Source organism: Terrapene carolina, unplaced genomic scaffold, assembly GCF_002925995.2.
Source record: "Terrapene carolina triunguis isolate 2854851 unplaced genomic scaffold, T_m_triunguis-2.0 Scaffold247, whole genome shotgun sequence".
Taxonomy (NCBI): Eukaryota; Metazoa; Chordata; order Testudines; family Emydidae; genus Terrapene; species Terrapene triunguis.
In genome coordinates this window covers 17,602,011-17,617,792 of record NW_020664598.1, presented here as the reverse complement: position 1 = coordinate 17,617,792, position 15,782 = coordinate 17,602,011, and the positions used below count along the sequence as shown (strand labels likewise).

Genomic DNA, 15,782 nt, shown 5'->3' with positions numbered 1-15,782 from the left:
AAAAATGGGGGGGAGGGGCGGGGGGGCGGCCAAAATTGTTTTTGCTTTGGGCGGCAAAAATCCTAGAGCTGGCCCTGATGACTAGGAACAGAGTAGATGATTTTTTTGGTTGGGGGTGGTTTGGGTTATTTAAAAAAAAACAAAATAAAAAAAACCTCACACTACATTCAGTGCACTTTAAAAATTTAGAATAGAAAAAAGTTGTATAAACACTCCACATACTCAGAAAAAACCCAATCATTTCCCTGAAATCCTGCTGGGTTGGTTCTATGCTTCAGTGATTGAGATCCCCAGCTAGGGTGACCAGACGTCCCGATTTTATCGGGACTGTCCCGATATTTACTTGTTTGTCCCGCGTCCTGACTGATGTTCCGTTGGGACGCGAATTGTCCCGATATTTTGCATTCCGGCGCACAGGCGGAGGGGGCTCGTGCCCCCCTCCGCCCCCAACTCAGCCCTGGCCCCGCCCCCTCCCTGCCCCATTGGATCCCTCCCCAAATCCCCACCCTGGCCCCGCCCCTTCCCCAAGCACGCCGCACTCCTCCTTCTCCCCCCTCCCTCCCAGGCTTGTACGAATCAGCTGTATGGCGGTGCAAGCGCTGGCGGGGGGGGGGGGAGAAGCAGGACGCGGCAGCCAGCTCACGGGAGGCGGAGGTGAGCTGGTGTGGTGGGGGGCGGGGCGCTGCCGGTAGGTGCTCAGCCCCCACCAATTTTTCCTATGCTCCGGTGGCTCTTTCCCCCCCCGCCGCCAGCTCTCGGTTTTTGTTTTGTCTCAATATTTCATGTCTTTCATCTGGTCACCCTATCCCCAGCACAGTGCATACTGGACCATCTCATGCAGAGGCAGATGTTCTGTAACCTCAGGCACCTGAGAGGCTAAAATTGATTAAGTGCTCAATGCCATCTTATAGTTGCTATGCAGGATACTCAGCACGTAACGAAAAGAAAAACTTAATACGTGCAGGTCACCTTTAACTGCACCACGGCACTTAGATTTTTTTGGTGTGGGTAACTGTCATTTAAACTTAGCTTTGGAATTTAATTTCTTGAATCAATGTGACTAGGGATTCAAAACAAGCTCAGAAGTCTGCTGCCAAGAAATGATAAACAAGGATTTTAAGAAAAAGACTTAATACTTGCCCAAGAAAACAATCTGTGTCATTCATCCATTGGTTTATGAACTGTGCTGTGATGGGCTCAGGGTTGTGTGGAAATCTGATGTTCTCCAACGTGTGCAGAAGTAGGTCAGGATTGTAGTAAAGGGCAGCTATGGCAACCTGAAGACACATGGTACGAAGCTCACTTGTTTTAACTCCTCGAGTTAATCGCTCTAGCACAGCTTCTACAAAGAGTGGGATACACTGGGGACACAGGAGGGGGAAAAAATTAAATGTTAAAAATACCGCCAGTTTGCATGACAATTTAAAAGCATTTATCAGTCTCGAACCTGCTGAAGACAAAGAGTCAACTGGAATTCTGCTTGTAGCTCAAAATAGTACAGTATATTCATTTCCCAATATAAAAGCAAGAGTGTACCTTCACCTTAAGACTCTGCATGCTTATAAAGCTTTCTAAAACAATTACCCTTTGGACTAAAAGTTATGGCTAGTCTCAACACAAAGGTAAATATTTTGGGGAAATTTGGTAGGATTTGTTTTAGTGTGTATAAAAGGCATTTTCAAGCTTTGGGAAAAGAGCTCAAATATATTCTTGTCCTAAGCTAAATCAAAAACATCTTAGCTTTAAAGCTTCACTAGGCATGTACATAACCCTCAGCAAGAAATATATATTCTGCCAAATTGTAACAAAGTATGGTGAAAAACTTCTTACAAAAGTCTGCAAAGAGTATGGTTATTCAGGTATTTGCATTGTGCAAGTTTGTATGTCTAGATTATGAAATAAACAGTTCCCTATAAGAAGGTGCAGGTATATCCCATGTTTACGAGCATGGGAGCAAGTTTTGATTTCAATGTGCAATCATTTCATTAACACAGATGTGGCGCTTTTACACATTAATTTCATTGAAAATGTCTGTAATTTAATTCCATCCCTTTCAGATTTCTCATTGTAAAAAAAATTCCGAGCAAAATTTTCCCTTCAATTACTCCAGATTTACATGAGTGGAATTCTACTGATTTCAATTAAATTAACTCCAGAATTATCCAGTAAATTTAAGGGTCCAGGAACAAATGGACACAATCTGTTCTTGCTGTGCAGAGCTGGGGCTTTACACAAAAATAACAAAGAAGAATTTAGCCCTTAATGTGAAAAATACACTACTCCAGATAGTGGTTGAAAATGTGTATACAAAGATCCAGGAAATTTGTAGTTATGGTACTCACAGCAACCATAATCCAGCCATACTGCAAATATTAAGTCATAGATTTTACAGTATATACAGCAATTCAAAATACAGCACTAATAATAAAAAAAATCTGAGTTCATATTGCTGTGGGAAACAACTCCAGTAGTTTGACTTGCATGATTAAATTCTAAATCATAGCAATGTATTAAAATGTCTCATTCAATTCGGAACAAACAATGCTATCAGGAGAAAATTTAGGAAACAGAAAGAGAATCCTACCCAAGGTACCAGTCTTTTATTGTTCAGTTTTAATCCCATCTTCTTGCATTTTCAAGATGCCATGTCCTTTAATCTCCTCCATGAGAAACAAATCCCCAAAAAATCTCTTGAACTCATTTCCACTCTTTGCACAGTCAGTGTGCGGGAGGACAATTCCATTTAGAACATCTGATTTCCTACATTTGTTCCTTAAATCTACATTTTTCATCTACTAAACTCCTATGAATCTGGTCGCATTTATACAGAAGTGTGTACACAGCATCAAATCTATAAAAGGCTGTTTGTAATATATTACCTGGTCAATACACCGCCCTTTGCACTGAAGAACAATTACTTCTAAAAGTTTGGCTGCATGACACTCTGCATCTTCTCCTGCATCTCCAGTTAATACCTAACAACAAGAATGATAATTCAGCCCAACAACATCGTATGCAATCTGCTGTGGAAATACACATACACACATGAGAGAGAGCATGTGTATGGAGAGATGTATATATAAGAAACCATGGTGAAGGGGCACAAGACTGGAGAATTCAAACTGACCTTAGAGCTTGCAAAATCCATATCATTCTTTACAAATATTAACATTTTTCCATTATGTTATTTCAGTGCTTGTCCTTTTCTTGAGGAAAACATTATTTTAAAAGTTATTATGAGTATCCTTGATAATTGGTATTTTCTGCAATGTGATTTCAGTTTTGGTGACTAATGGCAGATTAACAGCCTGGCAAAGTGAAGTCCTGTTTTCCACAGAACAGGTACAACATGAGCAACAGCATGGCAAGTTTCTTCCACAATGGTCTATCCACATGCTTCATGGATGAAAGGGGCAATTCAATTCCCATGTCCATTTAAACCGTGGCCTCTCTGAGGAGGATATCGGTTACAATTGTGGAAATGGTTTCTGTGATGCTGTCATAACTATAAAGGGAAGGGTAACAGCTCTCCTGTGTACAGTACTATAAAATCCCTCCTAGCCAGAGACTCCAAAATCCTTTTACTTGTAAAGGATTAAGAAGCTCGGGTAACCTGGCTGACACCTGACCAAAAGGACCAATAAGGGGACAAGATACTTTCAAATCTTGGGGGGGGGAAGGCTTTTGTTTGTGCTCGTTGTTTTAAGGGGTTGTTCGCTCTTGGGACTGAGAGGGACCAGACATCAATCCAGGTTCTCCCCATCTTTCTAAACAAGTCTCTCTTATTTCAAACTTGTAACTAAAAAGCAAGGCAAGGCGTCTTAGTTTTACTTTGTTTTCTCAACTTGTAAATGTACCTTTTACTAGAGTGTTTATCTTTGTTTGCTGTACTTTGAACCTAAGACAGAGGGGGGTCCTCTGAGCTCTTTTAGTTTGATTACCCTGTAAAGTTATTTTCCATACTGATTTTACAGAGATGATTTTTACCTTTTTCTTTAATTAAAAGCCTTCTTTTTAAGAACCTGATTGATTTCTCCTTGTTTTAAGATCCAAGGGGGTTTGGATCTGTATTCACCAGGAGTTGGTGAAAGGAAGGAGGGGGGGAAGGGTCAAATTCTCCTTGTTTTAAGATCCAAGGGGGTTTGGATCTGTATTCACCAGGGAATTGGTGAGAGGTTTCTAAAAGCTTCCCAGGGAAGGGAATGGTGACAGCGGACCAGAACTAAGCTGGTAGTTAAGCTTAGAAGTCCTCATGCAGGCCCCTACATTTGTACCCTAAAGTTCAAAGTGGAGATACAGCCTTGACAGATGCGTCCACTGGGAACCGAGCTAAGGCTTATCATTTCACCATGACCAATCAACCACCACTAACTGGCAAGCTTTGCTCACTCTTATTTTGAATATTTGATGCTCAAACATCAAGGGTGAGGACTATGACAAGGAATACAAGTCTTACCTTTTTACACATAGTGTAAATGATTTCTAAATGTTTTGGATTAGACAGTAAAGTATCAGTGTCGATGGTCACATAATTGTGCATGAGAGGCATCATATCTAAAAAAACAAGAAAAGATTTTATATAAAACCAACACCCCCAAAACTCTAACCATTAAGGCCCTGACCTGGCAATGGGATCTACTAGCTTGGATCCCTGAGCATGACAGGAGTCCTAAAGCTTCTGCATACAGCTATCTGTGCTAGCAGATGCCTTTCTGAGATGGGGTTTTTAAATATAGATAGAGAAAAAGAATTAGAACAGACATAACTACATTTTAGCTAACGAATTGATCGTTTCATAATTTTTAGGATTTTCCTTTGAGCTCTGGACCTACTACAATGTGTAAAACTGACTTATTCGGCCAAATTTCTCCAAGCAAAGAACAGTGGCATTAGCTCACCGTGTTGTACTGGGGTGTTCACAACAAGGCTCAAGCACATGTGCTCTTTTCACTAATACAGACCAAAAGAAAGTAACGCCATAAGATACCTGCAAAGTATTCAAAGCAATCCTGCTGGAAAACTTCATACAGAACACCTAAAAGCTGCCACATTTGGGGGGAAATCATCTGGCACGTCAAACTGTATGCCAAGGAGAGAATTTCTTCATAAAACTCTGAAGAGAAGAAAATTTGAGGTAGGGGTCTGTAAAAGAGAAGTTTTGCTTGCAAATACCATAATCTCTCAAACACATGCCCTCAGGCCATACAGCAATGAGCAGACAGCTTTGGAAAGGTAAAATGTTATATAGTGAGAGACTGAAGAATATGGACCGAAAAATTCCAATAAAAAAGGCATCACACTATATTTAGTTTCTTATAATCATTGAAAAAATGCATTACCAGTGTGTGACGTTGTGCAGGCTATATGATTTTATAAAAATATGCTAATGAGTGAATATAATGTGACTGGAATATGCTTCATGCAAAAGGTCTCTTGTAATGTATCATTACAAAGCTTATAATCTATAAATAATCTATAAATGTATCACTCTTGTATCTAAAACTAGAAATATGAAATATGAAATATAACTCTGAGGGCCTATTGTAATTATGCAAAGTGTGGGCCATTAATGGTGGTTTGGAATCTTGATGACTCCCATTAACCGGGACAATTGACTGCAGACGGCTTTGTTTTACCTGTAAGTCTTTCTATATACGTATGTGCTGGCAAGTGGGTAATGAAGTCTTGCAGTGACATGTGATCATGTCACCTGAACTGGAATCCATCTTTAACCTGGTGCTTTTCCATGGAGGGGGAACCCAGAGGGACAAAGGATTCCCGCCTTATGCAAAAGGTATATAAGTGGGTGGAACAGAACAAGGAGTCGTCATCATGAGGAATCCCCTAGTTACCACCTGAGCTGGAACAAGAGCTGTCCCAGGGGAAAGGATTGTGCCCAGACTAGGAAGGTGTCCAGTCTGAGAAAAGAAACTTATTGAAACATCTCTCAGGGTGAGATTTTACCTGTATTCAGTTGTATTACTGTATTAGGTTTAGATTGGCGTGTTTTATTTTATTTTACTTGGTAATTCACTTTGTTCTGTCTGTTACTACTTGGAACCACTTAAATCCTACTTTCTGTATTTAATAAAATCATTTTTACTTATTAATTAATTAACTCAGAGTATGTATTAATACCTGGGGGGGGGGCAAACAGCTGTGCATGTCTCTCTAGCTGTGTTATAGAGGGCGAACAATTTATGAGTTTACCCTGCATAAGCTTTATACAGGGTAAAACGGATTTAATTAGGGTTTAGACCCCATTGGGAATTGGGCATCTGAGTGTTAAAGACAAGAACACTTCTGTAAGCTGCTTTCAGTCAAGTCTGCAGCTTTGGGGCAAGTAATTCAGACCCTGGGTCTGTGTTGGAGCAGACGGGCGTGTCTGGCTCAGCAAGACAGGGTGCTGGGGTCCCAGGGTGGCAGGGAAAGCAGGGGCAGAAGTAGTCTTGGCACATCACTTGGCAGTTCCCAAGCGGGTTTCTGTGATTCAACCCATCACACAGTGAACTAAAGAAATTGTTTCTAAAACATTTTCACACTTTTTTCTATTCTCTAAAGATTTGTTTTAATTTTCAGGCTTTACCATAAAACTCCGAAGCTTTTTAATATAGGGAACTGCTAGGAGCATAAATGTAATCAAAGGTCACTTCCCCTTAATTTCAAATCAAGTTAAAATTTTATACGGAACTGAGTTTGATGCTTTTCAGTGCTCCAATGCACAGAAACTAATGTAATTTACTGTAGTAGTTTTAGTAACATGAAAATAGGAGATCAGGATACACAAATCAGAATTAAAAATGAACTTCCTTTAGTCCTGAGAGAAGTGGCTTATTCAAGCCTGAACTGAAGTCCTGACAAAGTACTCGGCAGGAAGACAGTACTATTTGCTCTGTTAGATTTAAAAATATTGCATTAGTAACTTTTTTCTGCCATATAAAACAAACTGGATACTTCAAAAAGCCAGCTTCTGCATATACCTATTACGTGTTTCTGCAAAACGAGGCCAATGATCTGTAAACAAATGCTCTCCAACTGTTGAGTTATCTGAAATAAAAATAAGACAGTTTATTTAAAAAGCTACAATCAGAGTAACTTGATCCATCCACTTGACTAATTCAGTTTGACTAAGCAGTTCTTTCAAGGAAAAGAGAGTTTCCATCCTGGTTTAAACGCTTTCAACTATCATGAGAATGTTACAGGGACACACTCAGTTATAAGTACTCAGCTATTTTAAAAGATAGTTTTCCTGAACATCGTTCTTAGAACTGTTTACTTAACAGACTGATCATCATTTTAATACTTCCTAACTAATGGTTGCTACCCATACACTAGCTGAGAGCTCCGTCACACTGGAAGAGCACCCCCTTGCTCCAGCTGCTGCATCCAAAGGATCTGAGGACAGACATCTGCACAAAAACCCTATAGGGCTGAGGAGGGAAAAAGAGCAAGAAAAAAGAAAAGATGTTCCTGCCTGTGGCCCATACCGAACTTCCCAGAAGACAGTATATGATTGTGTTGGGGAAAAGGGTGCCATTTGCTGGAATGAGCAGGTTTTATTGTGAGTAGCTATTTTGTTGTTGTTGGGCAGGGAGAATGTATTTAGGGGTGAAAACTGTCAGAGTCACAAAAGAGAAGTGTAGGTCCGCATTAGAAGCCTACATAAAACCAACAAACACGGACATTTAATTTTATTAACAGACACATTCATTAAGGGCTCACTCCTGCAAGGTGTGGAGCACTCTGCCCCCAGTCTACCAAAGCTCTTGAGCATATGCTCAGCTTTAAGCACAGGTTGTCCCATGGAGCTCCTTGTGCTTTTGAAAGTCAGGCCAATTCTTTAGGTGCCTAAATACAGATTGAAGGGTCTAATTTTAGGTTCTTTTTCAAATCTTGACCATAGTCTATTTCCATGAAAAGGCAGTAAATTGTAGTGTTCATGTATGTGTAAAAGATCCTGAGATAAAGTGTTAAGCATTTTTTTGTGCTGCATACTACAAAACAGAGAGCTGCTAAGTTCTCACAAAAAGACTAACTTAACCTAGATGCCCACTAGACTAAAGGCTGAACAAACCCCAAAGAACAGTATGTCAAGCTACCAGTGCTAAAGCTCATTTTAGATCCTAGTTTCCATTCTATTTCTTAAAAGATGGAAAAAGATCTTTTATGAAAAATTGAAGATGCTTTGAAATCTTAGCTGAAATGCAGTGGTCACCAAGAAAACCTTTTCAGACATTTCTTGTCAGATGACTGATATGTCTCAAAAATAGGTTTACTTCTTGTGATGAGAACTTGTATAACCAAGGAAGCAGCATGATCTAGGACAGTGGTTTTCAAATGTTTTAGGCTGTGTTCCCCTTTCCAAATAGTCTACCATGTACCCAATCTGAGATACGCACAGGTGACAAGTGGTGAGGGGCACGCAGGGGCACGTTTTCAAACATTCAAAAAAAGCTAGAGGAACATTTGGGGGGGGTCAGGCCCTGTACAGCAGGGCTCTGGGAGGGAGCGCCACCGCCACCCCCTGACTCACCTCAGTGGGCCACCCAAGGGTTGGGGGGGCACAACCAAAAATTGTAATTCAAAGCGGGGTTTGACCTGAGGTGAATCAGGGGGTGGAGGCAGCGCTTCCTCCCCAAGACCTGCCACAAGCAAGTCATGGGGTGGAGGTGGCGCTCCGTCCCTGAGCCCAGCTGTGCAGAGCTGTCCCCACCCCAATGTCCCTTCATGACCCTTAGGGTGGCGTACCCCCCAGTTTGAAATCCTCTGTACTAAATAAAATGCATTGTCTGCCATTTCAGGATCTTTCTTGCATACCCACTGACGAGAGCTCACATACCCCATGGGTATGCGTACCCCAGTTTGAAAACCACTGATCAAGGACAAAACATCTTCCTGTTGTAATACCAGCTAAGCTCAGAACTACCCAACAACTGTGTGACATTGGGGCAAGTCAACTGACCTTCTTTGTACCTTAATCGACACAGTTGTAAAATCAGAAAAAAGCAGAAGGCAACCCTAAGCTGAACTTTACCTAATAATGAAATTAGGAAAAAAGTTCCTCCTGCAGATAGCTCATGAATATATAAAGTCTAGAACTCATCCTGCAGTACAATAATATGTGGCTCAATCTCCATCAATTCCATCCAGGTAACTGCTGAGTTCAACATCAAAATGTACGTTGCCATTACCAATAGTTATCATACTGCAGTTACTGTGAATTATAACAAACATTCTCAGGGGAGAATTTAGCTTAAAATGTATTTGTAACAGTCTGTAACACTTTCTAGTAATATATTTGCTGTAGTAAAGGCTAAAGTGTTATTTCCTCAGAAATGTCAATTATCTCTTAAAGATGAGTACTGTACAACTGAAAATTAGCATTTTACATTGAGCTTTAAATTCATGTTTACTGAGAGGGATCACTTGATCCTAATACACCAAGCTACATAACTATTACATGCTCTTTTCAACTCAAGCTATTTAATATATACATAAAACTGCTTGTTGTGATGAATAAAATGAGAGAAGACTAGATGTGTAACTGAGAGTCATCTCACCTCTTTGTGATCTTCCACAACTGTTAGAATAGTGTCAATAGTGTGTAAGATTCCCATTGCCATCACTGTCTTGTCCTCAACTTCCTCATATTCTTCACTCTGAAGAACTTTACCAAATATCTCAGCCTTAAAAAGAAAAAAAGAAAAGAAAAGAGCAAACAGACAGATCTTCTAGAGGCAACTCATACTTCCAGCTTGCCTCGTAGGAAACGAGGGATTGCCCTTTGACTGATAATGAAGTGGCTGCAGTGTCCTCAAATTATTAAAACATCTGTGATGAAGCCACCAGTGGTGAGAGGCACACCTGATACTTCTATAAGGGAACTGGGGAAGTTTGGGAAATTGAAAAACCTTCTCCTCCCTCCTCTGATAAACCTAACTGTGGCAAGTCACTTAAGTTAAATAATCAAAGCTATTAAATATCCCAGCTTAGAACAGTAACAGCTATCAAAACAGTCAAAACTACTGTAATTTTAAGGACTAAAGTTTAACTTTCTGAAGAGAAACTGTCAGGTAGTTTAACCCCAAAATTTAAACTTTGGGGGGGGGGGGAGTTACAAGAGCTACTATTGATAGGTTTTCAGTAAAGTGTTTTAAAAACATCAGTGAAAACAGCTTATGTTGGAGCTAACACATGCAGGGTATGCAGATCAGAATTTGATGCCATCATGCTACTGCATGAACAGGCAGAGGGTGAAACAGACTAGAATTGAAACAGAACAAACTAGATGACTCGGCTATTTTCATCATCCAAGCTGAAATCCAAAAGGAAACAGAATAAACAGTGAAAAGCAAATCAGATTTTAAAGATTCTTTATTTTAAATAATCAAAGAAGCTGTAAGCAATATAGGTGGGAATTTTTTAAAATTATGATTTTAAACCTGACAGTGTCCCTTTAAAAAAAGGCTCATTTCAAACAAGCTTGCAACAATGTTTAATAAGCTAGGCCTATGACTGTGACTACAATATTGTTCTACTGTCTCTTACCAGGTGTTGTGTCATGTCAACAGCAATCGTAGCTACTTCCTGATTGTACTCACAGATCATCTTCTGGATAACATTAGTAAGATCATCATTTTCTGTCTCTCTAACGATGTGTAACAGCTCCTGCATAACAGGCCTGACATACGGCTTTACATATTCCTTTGCTAATAAGACAACAAAACAAAATTAGGAAAAATCAACTTTCCATAAAAACAAATATACAATCTGTCTCAGTTATCAGGAACCTTACTGTTCTCTTAAGCAAAAACACTTAAAACAATTCATTTCAAGTAAAAGTTGAGTCAGTCTAACAGTGTGTACTTTTTAGATGCAAACATATTACATAATGTATATACTCAGACATCTCCCACCACTTAGAATTCTGTCCACAGAAATGATCTACTTCCATGAGAGACATGCACATCTAGTATCTGGCCCTAAACATACCCATTGTTTCAATTCAATGTTAAAAAAGAAGATACCATTCAGTTTGTTAACTGAATTGTGTTGATTCAGTTTTCTTTTGTTCAGAAACCTGTCAGAAAAATCTGTAGCCAATGTTCCATGATGTACATTGTAGCTAATGAGCAAATTAACTTGTCTAAATGTGATTAAGTGTTCCAGGGATCTATATCTCTAAATGCAAGAACTGTTTATATACATCCACAGCAAATTATAGCAACGTGTCATCTAGGCAGGGAAAATAATCAGTATATACTTCAATGAACCATTGTAGCGTACCTTGCTCCTGATTGCTTATTAATGCCTGAAGAGCTATGGCAGCTTCTACTTTGACAGGCATTTCCTTGTCATCAATCAAGCTCTTCTTTGCCAGCTCTACTGCATTCCTTAGGTTGAGTTCATTGTGGAATTTCAAAGTGCTGAATGAATGAAGAACCCAACAGGACTGTCGTACAAGAAGAAAGCAAGTCAGGAGCTACTGCAGTTATAGAATTCTTTAAAGAATTTCAGTTACATGCTAACAGTTCTTTATCGGTTTTAAATTGATGCTCTTTTCTTTGCACATTTACAGAGTATACATGCAATACTACATACTCTGCAGGTTTCACACTACAGTGGTTCTTCTGCTCCTTTCCCCAAACATCTATAGATTCAATATATAACTGTAATTGTTATACTAAACTTCTATCAGGAACAAGAGAGCTTGGGATTTATTTTTTAAAAGTTTTCTTCCTAGGCAATGAGATGTACACTTAGCAGGAAAATTAATCACTCATTACTGATTGATGTGGGCACAGGGGGGAAGAGCTTAGGGATTAAACCCAGCCCATCCTCAAAGTGGCATTAACTGCTCTCTGAAAACTGGTTTTGGCTTTAGCTCAAACTCCTGAGATTTGCTACTGAATCATCATATAACCATAGAAAATTAGGGCAGAAAGGAACCTCAAGAGGTCATCTAGTCCATCACCCTGTGCTGAGACAGGACCAAGTATGCTTAGACCAGGGGTGGGCAAACTACGGCCCATGGGCCGAATCTGGCCCCTCAGGGCTTTGGATCCAGCCTGCGGGATTGCCACTCCTGTGGCGCCGTGCCACTCCCTGCGGCCCCTGGGGGGAGGGGGGAGGGAAGAGAGCTCCGCGCGCTGCCCTCGCCTGTGGGTTCCACACCTGAAGCTCCCATTGGTCCGGGGCCAGGGCAGGCAGGGAGCCTGCCTTAGTGGTGCAGCACCACTGCCACCCTGGAGCCGCTCCAGGTAAGCCGTGCCGGGCCGGAGCCCGCACCCCTCCTGCACCCCACACCCCAACCCCCAGCCCTGAGCCCCCTGCTACAACCCCCACCCCTCCCGCACCCCAATCCCCTGCCCTGATCCCCCCCCGGCACCCCGAACTCCTGCCCTGAGCCCCCTGCTGCACCCCAACCCCCTGCCCTGAGTCCCCAACCCCCAGCCCTGAGCCCCCTCCCACACTCCGCATCCCTTCTGCACCCCAACCCCCTGCCCTGAGCCCCCTCGTACACCCCGCACCCCTCCTCCGCCCCAACCCCTTGCTCCAAGCCCCTTCCTGCACACTGCACCCCCTCCCATACCCCGCACTCCCTCCCACACCCCAACCCCCTGCCCCAGCCCTACATTCATGGCCCTGCATGCAATTTCCCCACCCAGATGTGGCCCTCGGGCCAAAAAGTTTGTCCACCCCAGCTTAGACCATCTCTGACAGGTGTGCCTAACCTGTTCTTAAACACCTCCAGTGATGGAGATTCCACAACCTTACTTGGTAACCTATTCCAGTTTTTAACTATCCTTATAGTTAGAAAGATTTTCCTAATAGCCAACCTATATCTCCCTTGCTGCAGATTAAGCCCATTACTTCTCGTCCTACCTTCAGAGGATCTAGAGAACAACCAATCTTTATAACAGCCCTTAACATATATGAAGGCTTATCAGTTCCCCCCTCACACTTCTCTTCTCAAGGCTAAACATGCCCAGTTTTTAACATATCCTCACAGGTCAGGTTTTCTAAACCTTTTATTATTTTTGTTGCTCTCCTCTGGACTCTTTCCACTTTATCCACATCTTTCTTAAAAGTGTTGTGCCCGAAACTGGACATAAGGATCATATAAGGACCTCCACAGGTTACCATATATCCAATGCTCAAGTTTCCCAATTTGATCAAAACAGTGAGCTGAAAGTGAGCCATACAGAAATGGATCACCTAGAATTTCAAACGTCTATAAATAAGTTTTACTTGCATATCATTTCAGATCAAAATGCTGAAAAGGTTTCTGTACAATGGAGTTGCTGAGAAGTAAATTATTGTTTGTGACACATGTGGGAACTGCTACATTTCAGTCTGTTATTCAGAGTGAAATAAACCTGAAAAGAAAATAATCTGACACATATTGCAGTCTATAAACTTTGGTGAACTTACTCTTGCTCTGAGATACCCCAGATTAGACATGAACAATGGAAATACGTGATTCTGTAGCATCAGCTCCATTTGATCCTTGAATACACTCTTCTGTTGAAATAAACAAAAAATTAAGTTCGAGCAGTCTTTATTTTTGGATATACTGTATTATTCAGTAACCCATATTAACTGTCAAATCCAGACTAATAAAACCATTCTCTGCCTTCACATGAATTGTTTCTATCCCATTTAATACATGTAGACTAATTTCTAGATGGCATTTTGACGTGGGAGCAAGAGGCACATATTGAAGAATGGGAGGCTGGCAGGCTACACAACATATTGCTGGAACACTTTAAACATTATTAACAGAACCAGAAGAAGCCTATAAGACCAGGAGCAATTTTTTGCTATGGACAGGTGTCATGGTAATCAGTGTGTCCAAGGTTCCAATTGTTGTTGGAACGTATTTTGTAACATGGTCCCATTTCATCAGTAAAGCAGGACAGCACAAGGAACTGTTCTGTAACAAGGCAAGTAGTCTGACAGAAAGGGCTGATTGTAAAATGGGAAGAGAAAGAAGTGGTTGAAGTAATTTTAATTTTTTTTTTTTTTTTTTTTTAAGAAGAACTTCAGATTGGTATTTTACAGCAAAAATCACTTCACAGACTTCATAAGTATGCTTCAGGGCTAGCCACACTTTAAAAATTAATGTTTTAAATTAGAAAGGACAGTTGATAACAGATTCTGATCATACACATACTGTATGCCGTCATCCATTTACCTTCAGTAAAATATCTGCTAGAGATCCCATCACGTGCAATGCTCCGTCTTTCTTTCTAGGGTCAATGTTTGGTTCTGTGAGGATCTGATAGCAAAATGCCATCATCTTCGGTAATACCTAAATATAGTAAGACACAAACAGAAAATGGAGGATAATCTGTATGTGGGGTCAGTGAACTATTTAAATCTGTTTATTAGCATCTTTCTTTTAAAGTTTGAAAACTCAAGAACTTAGAGCTTTCATATTGTACCAATGTGAACTAACCAACATTGCCCATAATGTATTACGGCAACATGGCAGTCTCTTTCCAGTTAATGTGGAAAGCCCTATTATAAGCCTCTTTTTAATCACAACCCTCAAATTTGTCAAAAATAGATGCATCTGCCTGAAATTTCACATTAGTAATCATAAGTGAGGTACATTTTTTTTGATACTTCAAAGCAAATTAGAAGAGGTGATTTGGAGATACAGGGGTTCACACAAGGCAGTAATCTCACTTATTAAATTTCTTCCCAACTTCTTTTCTGACTCGTTCTATATAAATTCCAGAACAGCGAGGTCTAGAAACTCCAGATTACAACCAATTTTTTGGTTTTTACAAGACTTGGAAAGGTCTCTTGGCAGAATCATTCATTTAATGTGGTTTCACATTTATTATATGCTTTGCAGACTTCATGAAATAAAGACCCCAATGCAGACTACTACAATGGGGATGGCGGCAGGCAAGGAATCACGTTGGGGCAGGTCAGGGGAAAGATCATAGAATCTACTTTCTTATATAGACTAAGTGTTCAGAGCTGCAGACTTGGTTTGACTCTGAAAAGTTACTATAGAAACAGCAGCCTGACGCTTCACATTTACTGCGTCTCAAATGACTTCCAGTATCAAATGTGCTTTGTTCTAACTACTAGCCCTGCAAAGTCAACTTGGGCATTCAGGGCCAGGCTGGCTTCTGTCCTTCTCACACGTCACCAAAAATAATGGAACTTCTGCAGGAAAGTTAGGTCCTCATTTTAACCTTTGCACCCCTTCCCTTTCAACCGTTCAGAACTTAGTAAATAATTCTAACAAACATGCAGACAAAGGAATCAAATTTAGCTCACTCCATCTTAGCTGTGTACTTTAGTCACTAAAGTCAGAAGAGATAATTCTGAATAAACAAAGCAAGCAGATCCATAGGAAAGTGCCATTTTTACTGTCACTTTTCAGAGCAAAAGTGCACATTGAAATATGTATCAAAAACTCAAATTGTTTGATCTTACACAAAAAGGTAGGTCAGAGGAAGGGGCAGAGACAAAGTTGGTTGGCTATCCTTAATACTGCATCTTTACGCTTTTTAATTCTTGATTTTTTGCAGTCTAACCTAAACAGACTTTTCAGGATAATACCCGTGTTCTTTAAGAAAACTACAACATTGTCTCAAAGGCTTTTTCATTACCTAATTGACAGATATTTACAACCTTAACTGAAACTCAGTGAAGTTTTTTGCCTGGTAATATATTAAGATATATATTTAACAATTTAACTAACAATAAAAAATGCATCTGTGCAACATGAGAAAGTATACCTGTCTCTGAGATGCTTA

At 40.5% G+C, this 15,782-nt stretch overlaps 1 protein-coding gene across 1 annotated transcript in view; it reads right to left on the bottom strand.

The window, feature by feature from the left end:
• The window catches only part of IPO8 (importin 8), a 72,166-nt gene that overhangs the window by 16,782 nt on the left and 39,602 nt on the right, over positions 1–15,782 (bottom strand). The window contains exons 12-21 of the mRNA XM_026657491.2: positions 14,198–14,314; positions 13,435–13,524; positions 11,287–11,452; positions 10,549–10,709; positions 9,561–9,686; positions 6,981–7,047; positions 4,988–5,113; positions 4,457–4,554; positions 2,880–2,975; positions 1,141–1,361 (exon numbers count right to left, since the gene is read on the bottom strand). Of these exons, the coding sequence (XP_026513276.1) occupies positions 1,141–1,361; positions 2,880–2,975; positions 4,457–4,554; positions 4,988–5,113; positions 6,981–7,047; positions 9,561–9,686; positions 10,549–10,709; positions 11,287–11,452; positions 13,435–13,524; positions 14,198–14,314 (1,268 nt within the window). The remainder of the gene's footprint in view (positions 1–1,140; positions 1,362–2,879; positions 2,976–4,456; positions 4,555–4,987; positions 5,114–6,980; positions 7,048–9,560; positions 9,687–10,548; positions 10,710–11,286; positions 11,453–13,434; positions 13,525–14,197; positions 14,315–15,782) is intronic.